General features: G+C 47.0%; 1 protein-coding gene across 2 annotated transcripts in view; it reads left to right on the plus strand.

Moving 5' to 3' along the window:
- The window catches only part of LOC138747258 (interleukin-4 receptor subunit alpha-like), a 73141-nt gene extending 51655 nt beyond the window's left edge, over nt 1-21486 (plus strand). For both annotated transcript variants that reach the window (XM_069906315.1, XM_069906314.1), the window contains exons 7-10: nt 7317-7407; nt 14848-14926; nt 15473-15552; nt 20360-21486. In XM_069906315.1, the coding sequence (XP_069762416.1) occupies nt 7317-7407; nt 14848-14926; nt 15473-15552; nt 20360-20963 (854 nt within the window). In that variant the 3' untranslated portion in view covers nt 20964-21486. The remainder of the gene's footprint in view (nt 1-7316; nt 7408-14847; nt 14927-15472; nt 15553-20359) is intronic.
- The last annotated feature ends 795 nt before the right edge of the window (nt 21487-22281 follow it).

Here is a 22281-nt window from a genome sequence, read left to right on the forward strand (position 1 = left end):
TGCGACATCACGGACACCAGACTTCACTCCATCGAGAACAACTACAAGAGGCAGTGTGTTAAGAAAGCAGCCTCTATCCTCAAGGACCCCCACCACCCAGACCATGACCTCTTCACTCTGCTACCATCGAGAAAAAGGTACAGGAGTTTGAAGACGAGCATACACTGGCACAGGGACAACTTCTTCCCCGCTGCCATCAGATTCTAATCACTTTGACTTTTTGTCCACTATTTTTATTTTTGTAAGGTGGTTTATATGAATGTTTGCATTGTGATGCTGTCACGAAACAACAAATTTCGTGACTTGTTCATGACAATAAACTCTGGTTCGGTGGGTTGTTAAAATCTCAGAATCAATGTTGCCCTGGGAGTGCTGCGGTGTGCAAAGGAAAAGCTCTCAAGGCTGGTGTCTGAGGTGAGGTTGGCAGATAGATGGCTCAAGGGTAGTTTGGCGATGAGCTCTACTAGACATCTTTTCCTAGTAGCCTTTGGCTGTCAGCAGGACCCCATCGCCCATCTAATTCACTACCATTCTTCAGGGAGAAAGCTCCCTCTTTGACAAAGTCCAGATCTGATGCCGGATCCAACAGCTTGCAAATGCGGTTGTGTTCGTGGTCAATTTAGGAAGGGCAAGAACTGCTGACCTTCTTCGCTGGGCCAGGTCCTGAGAACATTAAGAAACTGGACCGTTCTCCATGAACACATCTTTTTCTCTTTGTGTCTGTTTACCTTAAAAATGATGAGTGACTGTAATGAGGGAGAATGCCAAGTCATGGATAAGAGAGAATAATTTTTTTAAAATCCCACATCTTCAAGAGTGGAATTATAAAAAAATCCAGTGATTCTGACTATTCTTGCACTTTGCTTCCACAATATTCTATCTCCATTGTATTTGCTCTGATACAACTTTCCACACCCTGTGTCTCTGAGATGTTGTCCTTACTCTTGGCCTTGCCACCCTTTAATGGACTTCTTCCATTTGCAGACCTCTTCAACACAGTTCCACCACGAGACGTACTGTGGTGGAGCATGGTACGGGTATATCCTCACTGGGCTGGGCAGGCAGGCCCGCCTTCTGTCCCTGTAGTAGAAGGCAATCCAACTGGAGAAGCAGGAGATTGATCCAAAGGATCCAGAGGCCTCTGTAAAGTGTGATATGTGGCTACACTGTTTGAAGGCCTACTTGAGGTGCCACAAAATCGCAGCCGATGGTGATTGGTATGGCCTGCTCTTCAAAGCGGTGGGCCACTGAGCGTACCAAATAATTAGTGACTGCACTGGATATGAAGGGGCAATGGCCCTACTCCAACAGCAGTACGGAGCCCTGAGGAATGCGACGTACACATGCTTCCAGCTTGGCTCCCGACGCCAGGGTCTGGGAGAGTTGGTCGACGATTTCTTGAGGACCATATGGGAGCTGGGGCGAGACTGCGGGTGTCAGGACGTGGCTGCGGTGACCTACCAGGTGAAACTCATCCGCGATGGGCTAGTTGCTGGATTCCACTCCCATCAAATACAGGAAGTGGAGCAGATGGACCGAGTGATGGAGACTGCCTAAATGAACATACCATGCAGTGGGCCTTGCAGCCACCAACTGGGGAGGCGCCATCTTGGAACTTGGGGCCCCTGACTCCCGCTGCCATCGCCAAGCACGCAAAGTGCAACTACTGCGGCCAAAGTAAACACCCGCGAAAGTACTGCCCAGCCATAGTACAACCTGCTCGAATTGCCAGAGGAAAGGACATTAGGCCAGGGTATGTCTCTAGCAGGCCACCTTGGGCCGACTCACTTCTGTTGTCATTTCCGGTTGCTGAGAACTGAACTTCCGGGCAAAGGGTGCGACGACAAAAAGAGACATCACATCTGGCTTCACTTCCAGACTGCACCGCGTGCGATCCATGGGAGCGGCCATCTTCATGAACTCCTGTGCGTACATTGCATTCCTCGGGGCTCCGTACTGCTGTCGGCAGCCGACCCAACAATATAGCACCAGTGACTCGGACAGTGAGCTGATGTTGGCCTCCATTGTGCTGGACCAGGGTAGAGCATACCATCGATGAGGGACATCGAGGTAAACGGTCACACCATTGCCTGCCTGTTCAACATGGGGAGCACCGAGAGCTTCACCCGGGCACCTTTGTAAAGCCTTGGGGTTCTGTGGCAGAGGTAATTCCAGAAGGGGCTGCATGCACTCAGGGTCGGGGGTGATGACACCAGGCTTCACCATGTACCCCAGGATTGGGGTACCCGGGCACAGCCAAATGTTATTCCCTGACCAAGTCCCCAGCCAAGTGCAATGTAGCACTAGCCTCCAAATCCCTCTCTGCGGAAATCCGCAGGGGCTGCACCATCATCCTAACCATGGGGGAGCACCAAATATAAGAACTTCAGACTGCTGGTGATGCCCCGCCTCTGTGCTCATCATATTGGGGCTGGATTTCCAGTGCCAACTTAAGGGTGTGCTGATGTAGTTTGATGGGTGCCACCACCTCACCCCCTTACTGTCAGTAATAACCAATTCCAGGAGGCCACGACCCTCTCCCCTGAAAAAGCCCAATAATTCGCCCAAATGCCAGACCGGGCTCCTAACCTGCGGACTGGCCACCCTCCAGGTCCCTCCACCTCTGCTGTTCCAAAACTTCACCCTGGACTGCAAACCTGTGGCCACTAAGAGCAGGTGATATAGCTCCTGGGACAGGGAATTCATTAAGACGGAGGTGGAGCGGCTTCTGGGGGGGGGGGGGGGGGGGGGAGGTATAATAGAACCGAGTAACGGACCCTGGAGGGTGCAAGTAGTGGTGGTGAAGAGCGGGGAGAAGTACAGGTGGTCATTGATAACAGTCAGACCATCAACCAGTTCACCTTACTGGACGCCTACCCTTTGCCCCTCGTAGCTGATGTGATGAATGAGATTGCCGAGTATAGGGTCTTCTCTACCATAGATCTCAAATCGGTGCATCACCTAATCCCGATTCGCCCAAACGACCGGCCATACATGGCGTTTGAGGTCAATGGCTGACTACCATTTCCTGTGGGTCCTATTCGGCCTCACGAATTGGGTGTCAGTGTTCCAAAGGGAAATGGACCGCATGGTGGATGACAATAAACTAAAGGAGATGTATCCATATCTGGACAATGTCACCATCTGTGGCCAAGACCAGAAGGAACATGATGAGAACCTGCAGAGGTTCCTGGCCACCTCCAAGGCCCTCAATCTCACATACAATAAGAAAAAGTGTGTTTAGCACCAAACGGCTGGCAATCCTGGGGTACATGGTGAAGCCTGGTGTCATCACCCCCGATCCTGAGCGCATGCAGCCCCTGCTGGAATTACCTCTGCCACAGAACCCCAAGGCTTTACAAAGGTGCCTGGGGCTCTTCTCGTATTATGCCAAATGGACCCCCAATTAGGCAGACAAGGCCCAACCCCTGGTGAAAACCATATCCTTTCCGTCATCAGCAGAGGCCCAAAAGGTTTTTGAGGGCATCAGGGATGAGATTGCCAATGCACGTCATTGATGAATCCATCCCGTTCCAAGTGGAAAGTGATGCCTCTGACTTCGCTCCGGCCCCCACACTGAACCAAGCAGGCAGGTCAGTGGCATTTTTTCCCAGCACCCTCTAAGGCCCCGAATGCAGGAACTCCACCATCGACAAGGAGGCACAAGCTATAGTGGAGGTCGTATGTCACTGGAGGCATTACTTGGCCGGCAGACCATTCACCTGCTGATGGACCAGAGAGCCGTCACTTTTATGTTAAACAATAAACGGGGTAAAATCGAAAATTACAAGATCATGCGGTGGAGAATTGAGCATCTACCACCCAATGTCCTGTCCAGGGGAACCTGCGCCAGGGTGCAAGTTGATCTCCAGGCCCTCCACGATAACCTCTGCCACCCTGAGGTCACAAGGCTCTACCATTTTGTGAGGGCCTGTAACCTCCCGTACTCAGTGGAGGAAGTCAGGGAGCTGACTCTCAATTGTCTAGTCTGTGTGGAATATGTCACAATTTTACAGACCGGAGAGAGCCCAAGTCATCAAGGTCACTCGGCCCCTTCGAGCGTCTCAGTCTGGACTTCAAGGGGCTCCTCCTGTCCACGAATCGGAACATTACTTTCTGAGCATTGTGGGCGAGTGTTCATATTTCTCGTTCGCCATCCCCTGCCCTGACATGACCACATCCACGGTCATTAAAGCACTCCGGTACCCCAATTACGCTCATAGTGACCGGGGATCTGCCTTCATGAGTGAGGAATTGCAGCAGTACCTCCTTTCCAGGGGCATAGCTCCGAGTAGAACCATCAGCTACAACCACCACGGAACAGATAGGAGGAAAGGGAGAATGGTACGATCTGGAAGGCAATCCTTTTGGCCCTTGAGTCAAAAATGATGCCCATATCCCAATGGCAAGAGGTCCTTCCAGAAGTGCTGAATGCCACCAGGTCCCTACTTTGCACTGCAAATAACGCAACCACACAAAACCTCACAAAGATAAGCGTATACAGAAAAACCTCACAAAGATAAGCGTATACAGAGCCGTTGTCATACCCACAATCCTGTTCGGCTCCGAATCATGGGTCCTCTACCGGCACCACCTACGGCTCCTAGAACGCTTCCACCAGCGTTGTCTCCGCTCCATCCTCAACATCCATTGGAGCGCTTACACCCCTAACGTCAAAGTACTCGAGATGGCAGAGGTCGACAGCATCGAGTCCACGCTGCTGAAGATCCAGCTGCGCTGGATGGGTCACGTCTCCAGAATGGAGGACCATCGCCTTCCCAAGATCGTGTTATATGGCGAGCTCTCCACTGGCCACCGTGACAGAGGTGCACCAAAGAAAAGGTACAAGGACTGCCTAAAGAAATCTCTTGGTGCCTGCCACATTGACCACCGCCAGTGGGCTGATAATGCCTCAAACCGTGCATCTTGGCGCCTCACAGTTTGGCGGGCAGCAACCTCCTTTGAAGAAGACCGCAGAGCCCACCTCACTGACAAAAGGCAAAGGAGGAAAAACCCAACACCCAACCCCAACCAACCAATTTTCCCTTGCAACCGCTGCAATCGTGTCTGCCTGTCCCGCATCGGACTTGTCAGCCACAAACGAGCCTGCAGCTGATGTGGACTTTTTGCCCCCTCCATAAATCTTCGTCCGCGAAGCCAAGCCAAAGAAAGAACGCAACCACACATGAAAATTTGTTCTCCTTCCCTAGGAGGTCGGCGCTGGGAACCACGTTGCTGGACTGGCTGACGACCCCAGGGCTGGTGCTTCTCTGGAAGCATGTTAGAAGGCACAAGGCGAGGAAGTGCATCTCCTACACGTGAACCCCCAGTATATGTTGGTAAAGTACCCGGACAGACGGGTCCCATCTGGGACCTGGCACGAGTGGGGGCCCCAGCACGGATGGTGCATCTGATACCCCCGGGCAGCAACCAATCGGCCCCAGGGATCACCCTGACAGGCAAAGTCGTGATCCCACCTCCAACATGGCCCCCTGAGTGTTCCCCCCAGTTGTTCCCCTGCCTCCCCCACTGTTACAAATAAATTCCCCACCCCCTACAGACCCAGTAGACACACAGTGTTCAGCCCTCCAACACCCAGCTGAGTGAACAAGCTACCATTCCGCTGGAACCAACGATACAGTCGGAGAGCTCAGCGCTGAATAAAACTGCTGGAGCAGCTGTATCTTTGAACTGTATGGACTACAAAGACTGTGCCCTTGGACATTGCCCCACATCACCCTGCGGGACTTCATTCAAAAAAAAAGGAGGGGGGGAATGTGGTGGAGCACGATACTGTGGGCATGTCCTCACTGAGCTGGGCAGGCTGGCCTGCCCTCTACCTGTAGCCCCTCCCCATAAAGGCCAAAATCCCTAGTCTCCTGCCTCATACCTGCCTTGGACGTGAGCCACCAGACTGTAGAGGCATGATTGGGTCTTCTGATTAATAAAACCTTTGACTACTTGCTTCGTGTCTGCGAGTGGTCATTAATTGCACCACACTGTCTCCTGTCAGCATTTCTGGTATTGTTCTGTCTTCTATCTCTACCTTCTCATGTCGTATGCCAACAAAACCACATTACCTTCCTCACCTACCAAAAAGGGATCCAAACAGCCCTGTAGGTGAAGCACTTCTTCCAACCAACCACATTATTGTCTGTGCAGTCTACTATACCTTTAATTCACAGTAAACATCAGAGTGTTCAGTTTCAATTTGCCCCTTTCACTTCTAGCACTACCTTTTCCTTCATCTTCCCTCTCTGCAATTCAAAACAGGTTTGTCAGCTTCCTTTCCCAGTTCTGAGAGAAGCCTCAGAGCTGACCTGCAGAACCTTTCAGGCATTTTTTTCCATTTCCTGGGTAGGCAGAGTTTTTTTCTCAAGCACTGTCCATTTCCTGGGTAGGCAGGGTTTTTTTCTCAAGCACTGTAATGTGGAAAGGAAGGCTATGCATGACGAAGCCACAAGAGGAATTGGTGCGATTTGACATAAGCCACATTACTGCAGCAAATGATTGTAATGAGGGACTCTGGTTGATGAAGGAGAGGAAACACCTGGAATCCATGAAGACATAACATCAGATCCAAAACTGAGACAGCAGTCAGAAGCAATAAGTAGTGATCCAAGTACCTTCTCGTGATCTGAAGTGAACAATGATATTCTGATGAAGAGTTCTGGTCTGAAATATCTGTGATGTGGAGAACAAATTTGGAGTGCCCAAGAAATGACGAGTCGGAATACAGTTTAACCACAATCAAGGGTCTTTATTTGCACGCAGGGGTGTGGAGAGGAACAGCGATCACACTCACTCACACAGACAGAGAAGCTACACACACTTTATGCAAATCAAATGCAGCGAAAGAACCAATATATCGCGGTTACAACGGCCAAATGCGAGGACAAAGCAAACACCCATCAGGCCTCAATAACTAGCCAGGTCCTGGACCCCGATTAACAGTCCTTTTGGCCTCAGCATAAAGTTTACATGAATTCAATGGTTGAAGGATTAGATGAGAACTTTTCAACTCATCATTTGGTGGAACCTGACAGGGAAGAGAAACAGAAACCTTTAACCTGACAAGCTGAGAAGCAGGACATATTTGAACCTAGCCTGATGAACGTACAGACTGAGACCTCAGATGTAAAAATGCCAAAACTTTGATCATTCCTTTCTCCTCCACAGATGTTGCTCTAGATTATTTGTTTCACCATCTCTCCCCTTGCCCAGTCAGGACGGAGTTGGTTTAACGGACTTGTTTCATCGAACAAACTGCATTGGTCTACCACAACATATTTTAATAACCTGACATTTCCTTTCAGATTCCTCGGAATGGATTTCACCCACGCTAATTGTCTTTGTCTGCATCTTCATTCCACTGCCGGCAGCTCTTTGCTATTATGCTTTCCAATTGTAAGTGTTTTTCAGACTGTTGTCGTTCGTGAGTTGTACAAATACTGAGTTTAATTGTTAAACAATTCGGTTCAAATATTGTTTAATTATACAACAGTTCAATTCAAATGTCGTTATCCACGGTTGAAAACGAGAGTTGACCTGTCGACTCAGAGAGAGGAAAATCAATTAGCCACCCTTGCGCTACCTCGCGCTTCAACCCCATCACGCGCTGGGCACCCACTCCCGTGAGAGCCCGAACCTCTGAATGATGATTCGAGAACTTTGCTGTACAAACCACCACTCCCAAGGCAGGGACAGTCTGGGACAGATACAGAGTAAATCTCCCTCTAACCCAGTGATTCTCAACCTTTTTCTTTCCACTCACATCCCTCTTTAAGTAATCCCTATGCCATTGGTGCTCTGTGATTGCTAAGGGATTGCTTAAGGTGGGATGTGAGTGGGAAGGGAAGGTTGAGAATCACTGCTCCAGGGGGCGTGGCAAGATGGCGTAGGGAACAGACGTGCCTTCCAGACCTCTCCTGACTCTGATTTATTGTTTTGTCTTTAAGTGCCCGTTAAAGTTCTTTTAAAAGTTTATAAATAATAAGAGGTGTTGGATTAGTGCCTAATGGTTTATATGCAAAAAAAAAGGTAAAAGAAAATATCAACAGACTGTTAAAAAACTACATTTTCCGAAATTGTCTGAGCCTACTTGTTTACAAGAAGCCAGGTCTCAACGTAGAATGGATCCAGAGGAGGACGTGCAGAGTTCGGCATTGAAGCTTCGTTTTAAGCCGGTGAGGCTCTCTGAAGGTCGCACTCAACAGCTTTCAGAACAAGGGGCTGGACGGGTGCCAGTGTTTCGCACGGTGGCCACTGCAGGTGTTGTTGCTGAGGCTTTGACAGTTGAATCAGCTGGGGCGCCACCAGCTGGAGAGTTAAAGAATTGTCATTCGACTGCTATAGTGGTGGCGCTGCAAAATGCATCTTAACATAACAACAATTACAGCACGGAAACAGGCCATTAGGCCCTTCTAGTCCGCACCGAACCAAACACCCCTTTCTAGTCCCACCTCCCTGCACAATGTCCATAACCCTCCATCTTCTTCTCATCCATATACCTGTCCAACCTTTTCTTAAATAATACAATTGACTCCGCCGCCACTATTTCTCCCGGAAGATCATTCCACACGGCTACCACTCTCTGAGTAAAGAAGTTCCCCCTCATGTTACCTCTAAACCTCTGCCCCTTAATTCTTAACTCATGTCCTCTTGTTTTAATCTTTCCTCCTCTTAACGGAAATAGTCTATCCACATCCACTCTGTCTATCCCTTTCATAATCTTAAATACTTCTATCAAATCCCCTCTCAACCTTCTACGCTCCAAAGAATAAAGACCTAATCTGTCCAATCTCTCCCTATACTCTAGATGCTTAAACCCAGGTAACATTCTGGTAAACCTTCTCTGCACTCTCTCCACTCTGTTTATATCCTTCCTATAATTAGGCGACCAGAACTGCACACAGAACTCCAAATGAGGCCGCACCAACGTCTTATACAATCTCAACATCACCTCCCAACTCCTATATTCCATGCAATGATTGATAAAGGACAGCATACTAAAAGCCTTCTTCACCACCCTATTCACGTGAGTTTCTACCTTCAGGGAACGATGTACCGTTACTCCTAAATCTTTCTGCTCTTCTGTATTCCTCAATGCTCTCCCATTTACCACGTATGTCCTATTCTGATTCTTCTTACCAAAATGAAGCACCTCACACTTATCAGCATTAAATTCCATCTGCCATTTTTCAGCCCACTTTTCTAAGCAGCCCAAATCCCTCTGCAATCCTAGAAAACCTTCTTCATTATCCACTATTCCACCTATCTTAGTATCGTCTGCATATTTACTAATCCAATTCACCACCCCATCATCTAGATCATTAATGTATATAACGAACAACAATGGGCCCAATACAGATCCTTGAGGCACACCACTGGTCACCGGCCTCCAACCTGACAGACAATTATCCACTACCACTCTCTGGCCTCTCCCTTTCAGCCAATGTTCAATCCATTTGACTATCTCAAAATTTATACCTAAAGACTGCACCTTCCTAACTAACCTTCCATGTGGTACCTTATCGAAGGCCTTACTGAAGTCCATATAGACAACATCCACTGCGCTACCCTCATCCACATTCCTAGTCACCTCTTCAAAAAATTCAATCAGATTGGTCAAACATGACCTTCCTCCCACAAATCCATGTTGAGTGCTCCTGATCAGACCCTGTCTATCCTGATGTTTATAAGTACTATCTCTAAGAATTTTCTCCATTAATTTACCTACCACAGACGTCAAACTTACAGGCCGATAGTTGCCAGGCTTCCTCCTTGAACCCTTTTTAAATAACGGAACCACATGCGCAATGCGCCAATCCTCCGGCACTCTCTTTGGCTTGGCTTCGCGGACGAAGATTTATGGAGGGGGTAAAAAGTCCACGTCAGCTGCAGGCTCGTTTGTGGCTGACAAGTCCGATGCGGGACAGGCAGACACGGTTGCAGCGGTTGCAGGGGAAAATTGGTTGGTTGGGGTTGGGTGTTGGGTTTTTCCTCCTTTGCCTTTTGTCAGTGAAGTGGGCTCTGCGGTCTTCTTCAAAGGAGGTTGCTGCCCGCCAAACTGTGAGGCGCCAAGATGCACGGTTTGAGGCGTTATCAGCCCACTGGCAGTGGTCAATGTGGCAGGCACCAAGAGATTTCTTTAGGCAGTCCTTGTACCTTTTCTTTGGTGCACCTCTGTCACGGTGGCCAGTGGAGAGCTCGCCATATAACACGATCTTGGGAAGGCGATGGTCCTCCATTCTGGAGACGTGACCCATCCAGCGCAGCTGGATCTTCAGCAGCGTGGACTCGATGCTGTCGACCTCTGCCATCTCGAGTACTTCGACGTTAGGGATGAAAGCGCTCCAATGGATGTTGAGGATGGAGCGGAGACAACGCTGGTGGAAGCGTTCTAGGAGCCGTAGGTGGTGCCGGTGGAGGACCCATGATTCGGAGCCGAACAGGAGTGTGGGTATGACAACGGCTCTGTATACGCTTATCTTTGTGAGATTTTTCAGTTGGTTGTTTTCCGGACTGGTTTGACGAAAACAGCCAGGAAATCCAGGAGCTGCTGGCAAAGAAGCGAGCTGCCCACCAGGCTCACCTTACAAAGCCGTCCTGTCCAGAGAAGAAACAAGCCTTCCGTCGCGCATGCAGCCATCTTCAGCGCAAACTCCGGGAGATCCAAAATGAGTGGTGGACTAGCCTCGCCAAACGAACCCAGCTCAGCGCGGACATTGGCGACTTCAGGGGTTTCTACGAGGCTCTAAAGGCTGTGTACGGCCCCTCACCCCAAGTCCAAAGCCCGCTGCGCAGCTCAGACGGCAAAGTCCTCCTCAGCGACAAGATCTCCATCCTCAACCGATGGTCAGAACACTTCCTCCGGTACTATCCCCATATCTAATGACATTTGGAAAATTACCGCCAGAGCCTCTGCTATTTCCTCCTTCACTTCTCTCAATGTCCTGGGGAAGATCCCGTCTGGTCCCGGAGACTTATCCACCTTTATATTCTTCAAAAGCCTTAAAACTACACCTTTTGTAATCTCTATATTCCCCATATTTACCCAATTTGCTTTTTTTATCTCACATCTCCCAATATCCTTCTCCTTAGTGAATACCGAAGAAAAGAAACTGTTCAATATTTCCCCCATTTCTCTAGGCTCCACACACAGTTTTCCGCTCTGATTTTCTAAGGGACCAATTTTGTCTCTAGCTTTCCTCTTACCATTAACAAATTTGTAGAACTCTTTTGGATTAGTTTTCACCCTGCTTGCCATAGTTTTCTCGTACCTTCTTTTAGCTTTCCTAATTCCTCTCTTAAGATTCCTCTTACATTCAATGTATCTTTCAAACATCTCCTTAACTCCATGCTTCTTATATCTAATGTATGCCTCCCTTTTTCTTCGAACCAAGTTTCCAATATTCCTTGAAAACCACGGCTCTCTCAAACCTTTTGCCCCTCCTTTTAACTTAACAGGAACATTAAGCTTTTGCACTCTCAAAATCTGATCTTTAAAAGACTTCCATCTCTCTACTACATCCTGCCCATAATACAAATTGTCCCAATGCACACCCTGCAAGTCCTTTCGCATCTCCTCAAATCTAGCTTTTCCCCAATCAAAAACCTCAATCCTTGGCCCTGATTTCTCTCTTTCCATAATGACATTGAAGCTGATGGCATTATGATCACTGGACCCGAAGTGCTCTCCAACACTAACCTCCGTCACTTGACCCATCCCATTTGCCAACAGTAGATGTAACACTGCTCCTTCTCTGGTCGGCACCTCTACATATTGTTGTAAAAAACTATCTTGCACACATTTCACAAACTCTAACCCATCCAGTCCTTTCACAGAATGTGTTTCCCAATCTATATGTGGAAAATTAAAATCTCCCATAATTACAACCCTGTGCTTATCACAAATATCTACTATCTCCCTACAGATTTGCTCCTCTAGGTCTCGGTCCCCTCCGGGTGGTCTATAATACACCCCTACAAGTGTAACCTCTCCTTTCCTACTCCTCAGTTCCACCCAAATAGCCTCCGTGGATGTGCCCTCTAATCTATCCTTCCTAGGCACCGCTGTAATATTTTCCCTGACAAGCAATGCAACCCCACCTCCTCTTGCCCCTCCGACTCTATCACACCTAAAACAATGAAACCCAGGGATATTCAGTTGCCAATCACATCCCTCCTGCAACCATGTCTCACTAATCGCTACCACATCATACTTCCAAGTATCAATCCACACCTTCAGCTCATCCACCTTTTTTACAATACCCCTGGCATTAAAATATATGAATTTCAGAGATTTCCCAATTTTTAATCCCTGTTTTCCCTCATCTTTAATAACAACATTATTTCCTTTTCCTGCCAATTGCCCTTCATCTTCTTCCAGAGCATTTCCCTTCTCTATCACCTGCCCATCCATATTCAAATACTTACTACAAACTTTCTTTGTTTGCATTCTAACCTTCTCCTTACTGCTCTGTACTATTTTGTTCCCTCCCCCCAACCATTCTAGTTTAAAAGATCCTGAGTAGCCCTAGCAAATACCTCTGCCAGGATTCTGGTCCCCCTGGGATTTAAGTGTAATCCATCCTTACTGTACAGGTCACATCTCCCCCAAAAAAGGTCCCAGTTATCCAGAAACTTAAAACCCTGCCCCTTACTCCACCCCTTCAGCCACGTGTTAATCCTCCACCTCATTCTATTTCTATTCACACTGTCACGTGGCACAGGGAGTAATCCAGAGATTACCCCCTTTGCGGTCCTTCTTTTTAACTTCCTACCTAACTGCCTGTACTCACTTTTTAGGACCTCTTCTCTAATTCTCCCTATGTCATTGGTACCTACATGTACCACGACCTCTGGCTCCTGTCCCTCCCACTTTAGGATATCTGGGACACGAGCAGCAACATCCCGGACCCTGGCACCAGGGAGGCAAACCACCATCCGGTTCTCCTTGCTGCGTCCGCAGAATCCCCTATCCGTCCTCTTAACTATGGAGTCTCCTACCACAATTGCCCTCCTCTTCCTTTCCCTCCCTTTCTGAGCTACAGGGGCCGACCTCGTGCCGGAGGCACAGCCACTGTCACTCCCCCCAACCTTGATGTCCCCCTCAACAGTGCTCAAAGAGGCGTACTTATTGCTGAGGGTTACATTCACAGGGCTCGTCTCTGGCCCCTTACGTTCTTTTGTCCCTCTCCTAACAGTTACCCACCTTTCATCCTCCCGTGGCCCTGGCGTGACCACCTGGCTGTAACTCCTGTCTATGACTACCTCTGTTTCCCTAACCAGCCTGAGGTCATCGAGCTGCAGCTCTAGTTCCCTAACACGGTCCCTGACAATCTGCAGCTCGACACACCTAGTGCAGATATGGACATCCGGGAGTCTGGAAGACTCCAGGACCTCCCACATCCGGCATTCCCGACAACACACAGCCTTAACACTCATCCCTTACCCCAATGAAGTAGTAATAAAGACTATCTTAGCTTTCTCTCCGCCTGATGAGCCAAAACCTGGAAGTCCCACTCCTTCACTGGGCCACTCACTCGCTGGGCCGCTCGCTGTCCCTCTTATTTATTGGCCTTTTACCAATTAACCCCTACACACTCTCTTGTACGCTCGCTCGACCAATGGCCGCCTCTGACGCCGACTCCTCCCCGCAGACCCTGGTAAGAGACTTTTAAAAAAGTTTTCTTACCTGCCCCGGACTCTTTTCTTTTCTGTCCTTCTCCTCTCTCCTTTTCTCTCCTCTCCTCTCCTCTCCCTACTGCTAGGCTCTGTCCCCAGTAAGAGTCTTTAAAAAGACCTTACCTTCCCGTCACACTCTCCTGTACGCTCGCTCGACCAATGGCCGCCTCCGACGCCGACTCCTCCCCGCAGACCCTGGTAAGAGACTTTTTAAAAAGTTTTCTTACCTGCCCCGGACTCTTTTCTTTTCTGTCCTTCTCCTCTCTCCTTTTCTCTCCTCTCCTCTCCTCTCCCTACTGCTAGGCTCTGTCCCCAGTCAGAGTCTTTAAAAAGACCTTACAAAAAAGAGAATCACTGCTCCAGACCCAATTGTAACTGAAATATTTTCATGAGAAAAATTGTCATTGACCCATTTCCTTTGGAGTTCTGAAACTGCATGTAATGAGTCAATTAGGTACGATTAAAACAGTGGTTTTCAAACTTTTTCTTTCCACACACATCCCACCTTAAGCATTCTCTGACGAATCACAGAGCACCAATGGCGTAGGGAATACTTAAAGTGGTATGTGAGTGTAAAGAAAATATGTACGATGGTTGGATACATTGTTCCTTGGATACATTGTTTTGTTAGACATTCCTTGGTACAAGAGGAAAAGAATGATTACATCCAGGGTTAACATTCAACTCAAAAATCAGAATTTGCTGATGGAAGTGATTAAATGAATGGAGGAGGATGAGGAACAATATCCACCCTTCAGCTCGGCTCAGCTTGACATACATCATGGAAGCAGGACATTTTGGCCCACGAGCCTGTGCTGCCCAATTACACCCAATTGACCTACAATCCTGGTGGGAGGAAACCGGAGTCCTCGGGGAAACCCCACGCAGACACAGGGAGAACGTACAAACTCCTTACAGTCAGCGTGGGATTTGAACACCAATCCCGATCGCTGGCACTGTAAAGGCATTGCAATAACTGCTATGCTAACTGTACTATCCCGCACTGCAGGTTGGGAACAAAGGGAGCTCAGCTCACCCCCAATGCTGGTTCCCCTCTGGTGTCCCAGATTCCGTGGTGTACACAGGAATAGGAGAGGTAATGCTAGCAGCAAGTGGAGAGGAAAACACTGCTAACCCAATTCCATCTCTTGTCTCCAGAGTAAAGAAGTCCTGGTGGGAGAAAATTCCATCGCCTCTGAAGAGCTCGGTGTCCAAGCAAGTTTTCAACAAACCTCAGGTATCAGACCCATTCAGTTTTGAAGTTTATAGAACCACCTTGCAGGTGAACATCAGCTATCACTGTCGACTGTGTAAGTGGGCTGCAACCACTCTCTCCCTCCGCACAGATTCTCCCACCATCAGATATCAGTTTCCCACCTCATACACAACTTTGAGAGAGAGGGAAAACGGAATGGATTCTCAGCCTCCGGACCAGTAATTATATTAACTTAGATTTTATTTTAATTTAGATTCAGCGTGATAACAGGCCCTTCCTGCCCCTGAACCCACATTGTCCCAAAACACCCATGTAACCAATTAACCTAGTAACCCTGAAGGAGGAAACTGGAGACCCTGGAGGAAATCCTCACGGTCACTGGGTTAAACTCCTCACAGATAGGGCCAGATTCAAACCCATGTTAATGGCACTGTAATGGTGTTACATTAACGGAGCTGCCTAATATTGCAAGAATTGAACTGTTTGCTGTAAGGTTGATGACTTCAAATAATGTGTGATTTCCCCAACCAACCCAGACTTTCAATTGTGCCTGTTTTTGTGAACTAGGTGAAAGGATCCATTTTCAATGAAAATAAGATTGATGACTGCAAAGTGGAGAAGATCTCGTGCATGACCGAAGTATCACAGTGAGTGGCCAAGTGCAGATTGAGAATTTCAACCCATCTCAGAGTTTGCTGGCCAATCACACCATGGGATCTGTATCAAACTCAGTCTGGCTTGCTGTTCTTATCAGGATAACGTTCCTCAGTTTAACCACTCAGGATAAGCAAATCTTTTATTCCCCCCCAACCTCTATGTTTTGATCTAATTTTGGACTTGCTCTCTACTCCTATTTCATTAACCCTACCATTATCCTTTGTGGTCTGAACTTTACATCAGGCATAGAAGTTTGGCCGTTTGGACCATCGTGCCTGCTCTGCCGTTCCAATCAAGGCTCCTCTCAGCTTTATTCTGCCGTCTCCCCATAACCTTGATGAAGGTTTCCCCAGTCTCTCAGTGTCTCTTGTCTCTTTGACTCTTGGACTCTCCAAATTGAGCTCTGCTACAATGCTGAAAAGTTCAGACTGAGTAGGCTGGGACTGTACTCTCTGGAGTTTAGAAGGATAGAACATAGAACACTACAGCCCAGTACAGGCCCATTGGCCCTCAATGTTGTGCCGACTACATATTCCTACCAACAAAAACTGAACACTCCCTAACCCGTAACCCTCTATTTTACTTTAATCCATGTGCCCACCTAAGAGTCCCTTAAATGTTCCAATGTTTCAGCCTCCACCACCATCCCTGGCAAGGCATTCCCAGTACCCACAACTCTCTGAGTAAGAAACTTAACCCTGATGTCTCCCCTAAACTTCCCTCCCTTTACTTTGTACATATGTCCTCTGGACTTTGCTCCTCCCACCCGAGGAAAAAGGCACTGGCTGTCCACCTTATCTACACCACTCATAATCTTGTAGACCTCTATCAAGTGTCCTCCCATCTTTCTTTGCTCCAAAGAAAAAAGTCCCAGCTCTGCCAACCTTGCCTCATAAGACTTATTTTCCAATCCAGGCAACATCCTGTAAATCTCTGCCCCCTCTCCATACCTTCCACATCCTTCCTATAATGAGGTGACCAGAACTGAACACAATACTCTAAGAGTGGTCTCACCAGAGATTTGTAGAGTTTCAACATGACGTCCCAACTCTTGAACTCAATCCCCCAGACTAATGAAGCCCAGCATCCTGTAGACCTTCTTAACTATTCCCATCAACCTGCGTGGAAACCTTGAGAGATGGATGGATTTGAACCCCAGGGTCCATCTGTCCTTCTGCACTGTTAAGTTTCCGGCCATTAACCCTGTACTCATCCTTCAGATTTGAGTTTCCAAAATGTATCATCTCTTACTTATCCAGATCGAACTCCATCTGCCACTTTTCCACCCAACTCTGCATCCTATCAAAACCCTTTGTTGCCTACAACAACCTTCAACACCATCCACAGATCCTCTAACATTTGCATCGTCTGAAAACTTACTGACCCATCCTTCTGTTTCATCCAGGTTATTTATAAAAATCACAAAGAACAGGGGTCTCAGAACAGATCTTTGCAGAACTCCACTCATCACTGACTTCCAGGCAGAATACTTTCCTACCACTACTACAGTCTGCTTTCAACAGGCACACCAATTCTGAATCCACGCGGCGAAGGGTCCTTGGATCCCGTGCCTCATGACTTTCGGAGTATCTCATGGGGGACCTTGGCAAATGCCTTACGAAAATCCATATACACCACATCTACTGCTCATTTTGTTAACTCCTCAAAAAGCTAATTTAGGCTCATGAGCCAAAAACTTCCCCCGCCCAAAGCCATGCAGACTATCCCTGAGAAGACTGCACCTCTCTAAATACTCATAAATCCTGCCTTTAAGAATCCTCTCCAATAGCAGAGGGCTCTTTTATAGAAATGTATAACATATTATGAGGGGTTTTGGGCCCAGAGGACCCCAAAACCCAGCAGCAATAGAAATTCACCAAGTCAAATGGTTACTTAAACAAAAGTTGCTTTTAATTATCTTTAGACATGAAAACAGGATCAAACTTTTAACTTATTACTATTAACTTAACCCTCTTCTAATTCTAAGCATATATGTAATGTGTGTGTAAGTTCAGAAAAGTTCTTTGGTTCACAGTCCAATCTCACTTCCCACTCCTCCAAGTTCACCAGTATCAGGCAATTCTTATAATGTGCACAGAATTTAACATTTATGAATTTCACCAGACTTTGGTGCTTGAAAGGTAAATGGCTACCACTCACGAAGGTTCTTGTTGCTTTTCAGAGAGAGATTTATTGCTCATTGGACACAAACTGATTCCTTCCAATCAGCCTCTTCAGTGTCTTGCCGAAGAAACTTGCCCCATCAGGGTTTTCCAAATGATAACCTCTTTCTTTCAAGTCACCACAAAGTTCCATTTTGTTTCCCTTGTTTAAAGTGAAACATTATACAGCCAGTCCTCTCCTCTTGTATGGACGACAAGGGCTTTGATCAAGCTGAACTAAGAACTCACAACCTGTCTTCAAAATGGGATTTTTCCCAGCTGCTGCTGCTGACTGTAGAACTGAATTCTCTCTCACTCAGAGAAAATCACATTGACCCTTTCAGAATAGCCAACTGCACTCAGACAGATTGCAGCACCGGACCCAGTCTTCGACTTCTCATCTGTTGCTTTCCAAAACAATAATCCATTACTCCACACCAGGTCCAATTAACCCCTACTTATGAAGTCCTTATAGGCATCCTTCGAAACTTTTTCAAAGGCACTCGGAGCCTGGACTGTCTGGCTTGAGCAGAGCTCTGGCATTTTAAAAGAAATCTGTGTTGTGAAGTGTTTGTATCTTTTTGTGACCTACACTAAAAAAAAACCCACAATTTATCTCCTCTAAAAGATATCTATATACAATATAAAATATAACATAATCTGTCACAGGGCGATCTCTTCGAAATGCATAAAATTATGATACGAATATAGAAGCAGAGAGTTCTAAATGTTAAAAATGTTGGAGAAACTGCAGTCTGCAGACTTTTGTCTTTAACACTATAGCAGAGAGGTTATTCCCACTCTCCTCCTATAACTCAGGGATTCGGGGAATAAATTTAAAATCAAGATGAGGAGGGACTGCTTCGAGTCGTGAACTCTCTGCCCAAAGAATCAGTTAAGGCTGCCTCATAGATGGATTTTTTAATAGTAGGGGAATTCATGGTTATGGGGAACTGACAGGTAGGTGGAGCTGAGTCCACTGGCATGTTATCAAATAACGGAGAAGGCTCGATGGGCCAGACTCCGCCTATTTATTATGTTCTGATGTTGACCAAGTTGCCCACCTCTCTGACTCTTCCTATCCACATTCAGGGCCCTCCATAATGTTTGGAACAAAGACACTTTTTTCCTTAATTTGCCCTGATGCTCCACAGTTTAAAGGTTATCAAACAATTCACATATAATTAAAGTGCATATTCCAGAGTTTTTCAAGGTTATTTGTTCCTCGTTGAAAAATGGCAACTACAGACTCCAAAGATGGTCAAAAGCTTAGAAACAACCCTCATTCTCTTTTACCTGCACCAATAAGGCAATTAAACATACCTGAGTACTCATGAACACCTGTGAACTCAAATATCCCAAACATTATGGTGCCCTGAAATGAGGGGACTATGTAAAAAAATGTGCTGTAATGTCTACATGGTCAAACCAAAATATATATTAATAGCCTTGAATAAACTCTGGAATGTTCATATTAATTAGATGTGAATTGCTTGATGACAAATTTTAAACTGTGGAGCACAGAGACAAATAAATGAAAAAAGTGCCTTTACTCCAAATATTATGGGACTGTACTTGGTCAAATGTCTTTTGAACATTGTAATTGTTCACACCCCCTCTGATGTAACGAAGTGTCTTTCTCTCTCCGCAGGCACTTCCTCACCTGCTGGGCTTTTGCAACATTCGTCCTCTCTTCATTATCCTCCTCCTTCAGACAGATCAGCTGCCATTCCAAAACCTCTCCCCATGCCCCCTTTCCTATCAACGACATCCTGTTTCATTTCCACCCCATCGGAGCCATTCCCTCCACCCTCTCCTGCAACTTAAGCCATCCCACCCTTAAATGTTCCCTTTTCTGTAACAAGAGGCCTCAGTCTGAAATTTTATCCCCGTTGCCCCCTCAGAGAGCAGCATGGTTGGCTTGGTGGTTAGCACAACCCCTTTACAGCGCCAGTGATAGGGACTTGAGTTCAGATCCCACCCTGTCTGTAAGGAGTTTGTATGTTCTCCCCATGTCTATGTGAGTTTTCCTCACGTAGGAGCTCCAGTTTCCTCCCACCATTTGAAACGTACCAGGGTGCAGGTTAATTGGGTGTAAATAAGGCAGCATGGACTCGTGGGCCGAAGTGGCCTGTTACTGTGCTGCATGTCTAAATTTAAAATTAAAACCTGCTCACTATCTCCAGTATTGTCTGTCATTAATGTAAATTAGGTGCTCGACTATTCAAAGCACTTTGCTGGTTTGGCACCTCCTAAACCATTGGTTTTGCATGGAGAATCCAATCCAGGGACTGGTTAATTTAATTTAGACATTCAGCATGGTACAAGCCTCTTCGGCCATCAACCTTGCCACCCAAATACCCCAATTAACCTCCAAACCCTATATATAATTGGAGGATGGCAGGAAACTGGACCACCCAGAAGAAAGCCACATGGTCACCGGGAAACGTACACAAACTCCTCATAGACAGCACCGCTACACTAACCATGCCACACAAAGTCAGGGATTGGCTCGTCCACTAGCTTGAGGGAAGCCATATGCCTCAGTGCAATATCCTTGGAAATGAGTCAGACTGTTCAATGTTCAGATGTTGCCTCAGCCACAACAGTTTTTATCTATTCCATTTTTGTTCAGAGAAAGAAGCAAAGTTGAAGACACCACTGAGCAGCACACCGAGAGCTTCCCATTGCCGGCCTTTCAACACTCCATAAAGGACACCAAGCATGAAGAGTGGACCACCTTTGCTCACTTCCCAGACTTTGGTTTCCCAGGATTAATGGACTTCCCATCTCTTTTCCCGCTGCCCATTGCGGATCTGTCACTGGTCCCCACAGATGCCCCAGGTTACTCCTTATTCAATAGTGTGGCCAAGGACCAATGGGTAGAGAAGGAAGACGGATACCATCCCTTCACCAGGGATGAAGATGGAGACCTCCCACTGATGCTGTCCACCTACTCAATGAGCCCAGGTCCTAGCCAGGAACCTCCAGAGTCATCCGAACCAGATGGCTATCGAAACTTTGACAGTTGTGTATGCAAACCCTGGGCCAAAGTGGTTGAAAGCGGATGGGTCCCCAGTGATCAGCAGATTGCGGAAACCCTGCTGAAACCTCTTGATCCGGTTCATGGTGAGTTGGCTGAATACACAGCTCCTTGCAATCACCCATTCTTGGCAAGGGGTTGCCAAGCTGGGAAGGAAGTGACATTCGCTTCGTGGTCTCTGGGACTGACTGCCTGATCCATCCCTTCCCGCTGTTTCCTGAAAAATCTCCAGTCCTCAACCTTCCTGCTGAGCATTCCGGCAAAGCTGGAGTGCCAAGTCCCCTAGCATCCACTGGGAGCCTGGCACTTCACTCTACCCATCTGGGAAGGTTGTCTGAGGCCCAAGCTTGCCTAGGGGACAATGTCAGATGGTGCATAGAAAACAAGCCTCATAGGGTTGAGGGTACAAGTTAATCAATAAAACTATAATCACAATAATTGGAGCATATTCACACAGATGCGACTTAAGTTGCAGATATGTAAATTACCAAGAGGGGAAATTCCATATCTCCTTCCCATACAGGATCACCCCCTCTGGTCTATGACAGCAAGCTGCATGATCTTCAGGATGTGGGAGGAAACCAGAGTTGGAGGGGAAACCCACATGGTCACAGGGGAGGGTCATGTGCAAACTCTACACAGTGCCACAGGTCAAGAATCAACCCAGGTTACTGGGGGTGCACCATCCAAAATATTAAAGAAATGTACTTGCTTGCTGATTTAATAACCAGTCACTTCTGTATGGAGGAACATCACAAAGGGGTACGCACACTCACAAACACTGAAAGGGCCTCCTGCCGAAAGATGCCTATGATTGATAATGGGCAAAAGTGGAACATAAAAGTCTGCAGAAGCTGTGTCAAAGGCAGACAAGTGCAACGTTTCAGAGCTCGTTCCGAGTGACAACCTGTCAGCTACATCTATTCTGCCTTATCAACTAGAGGTGAGAGCGAACTGAATGTTTGGGATGTTGGGCAGACAGGAAGCACAGAGACGCTGAAGCAGGCGACATTAAAAAAACCTGGTCTGACAGGTGACCAACGAAAAAGATGGGTAGAGAAATAGTGAGACAACTTGGACTGTTGTATGGGCTCCCTATCTGGTGCACCTTCTGTGGAACATTAACTAATGGCTCCAGGGATGATAATGGGAAAGAGGAGAAAGGTTCTTTTCAGCCATTTTATCCAACTTTGTTCACTAATCGGTCGGCCCAAAGCCAATCTAATTTTTGCATTAAGTAAATGTGTTGCAAATTATTTGCTGACTAGAAGCCAAGACCCAATTGAACAGATTGTATTTGAGATCTATAACAGTTGTCTTGAGAGACGGGACCAGCCACTGTTTCCCACAGTAAAGATCTATCTGAGAAACACTAAGCTCTGCAAGGAACCGTCTTTACTCAGTATGAGAAGGAACAGAGTTAAGAACGGTAATCACATTGTAAAAATCTTTAAAACATAATATTGTTAAGAGTTGCCTTTGATATAGTAAAAATACTGTCTTATGCCTAAATG

The sequence above is a fragment of the Narcine bancroftii genome, chromosome 12, assembly GCF_036971445.1.
Source record: "Narcine bancroftii isolate sNarBan1 chromosome 12, sNarBan1.hap1, whole genome shotgun sequence".
NCBI lineage: Eukaryota > Metazoa > Chordata > Chondrichthyes > Torpediniformes > Narcinidae > Narcine > Narcine bancroftii.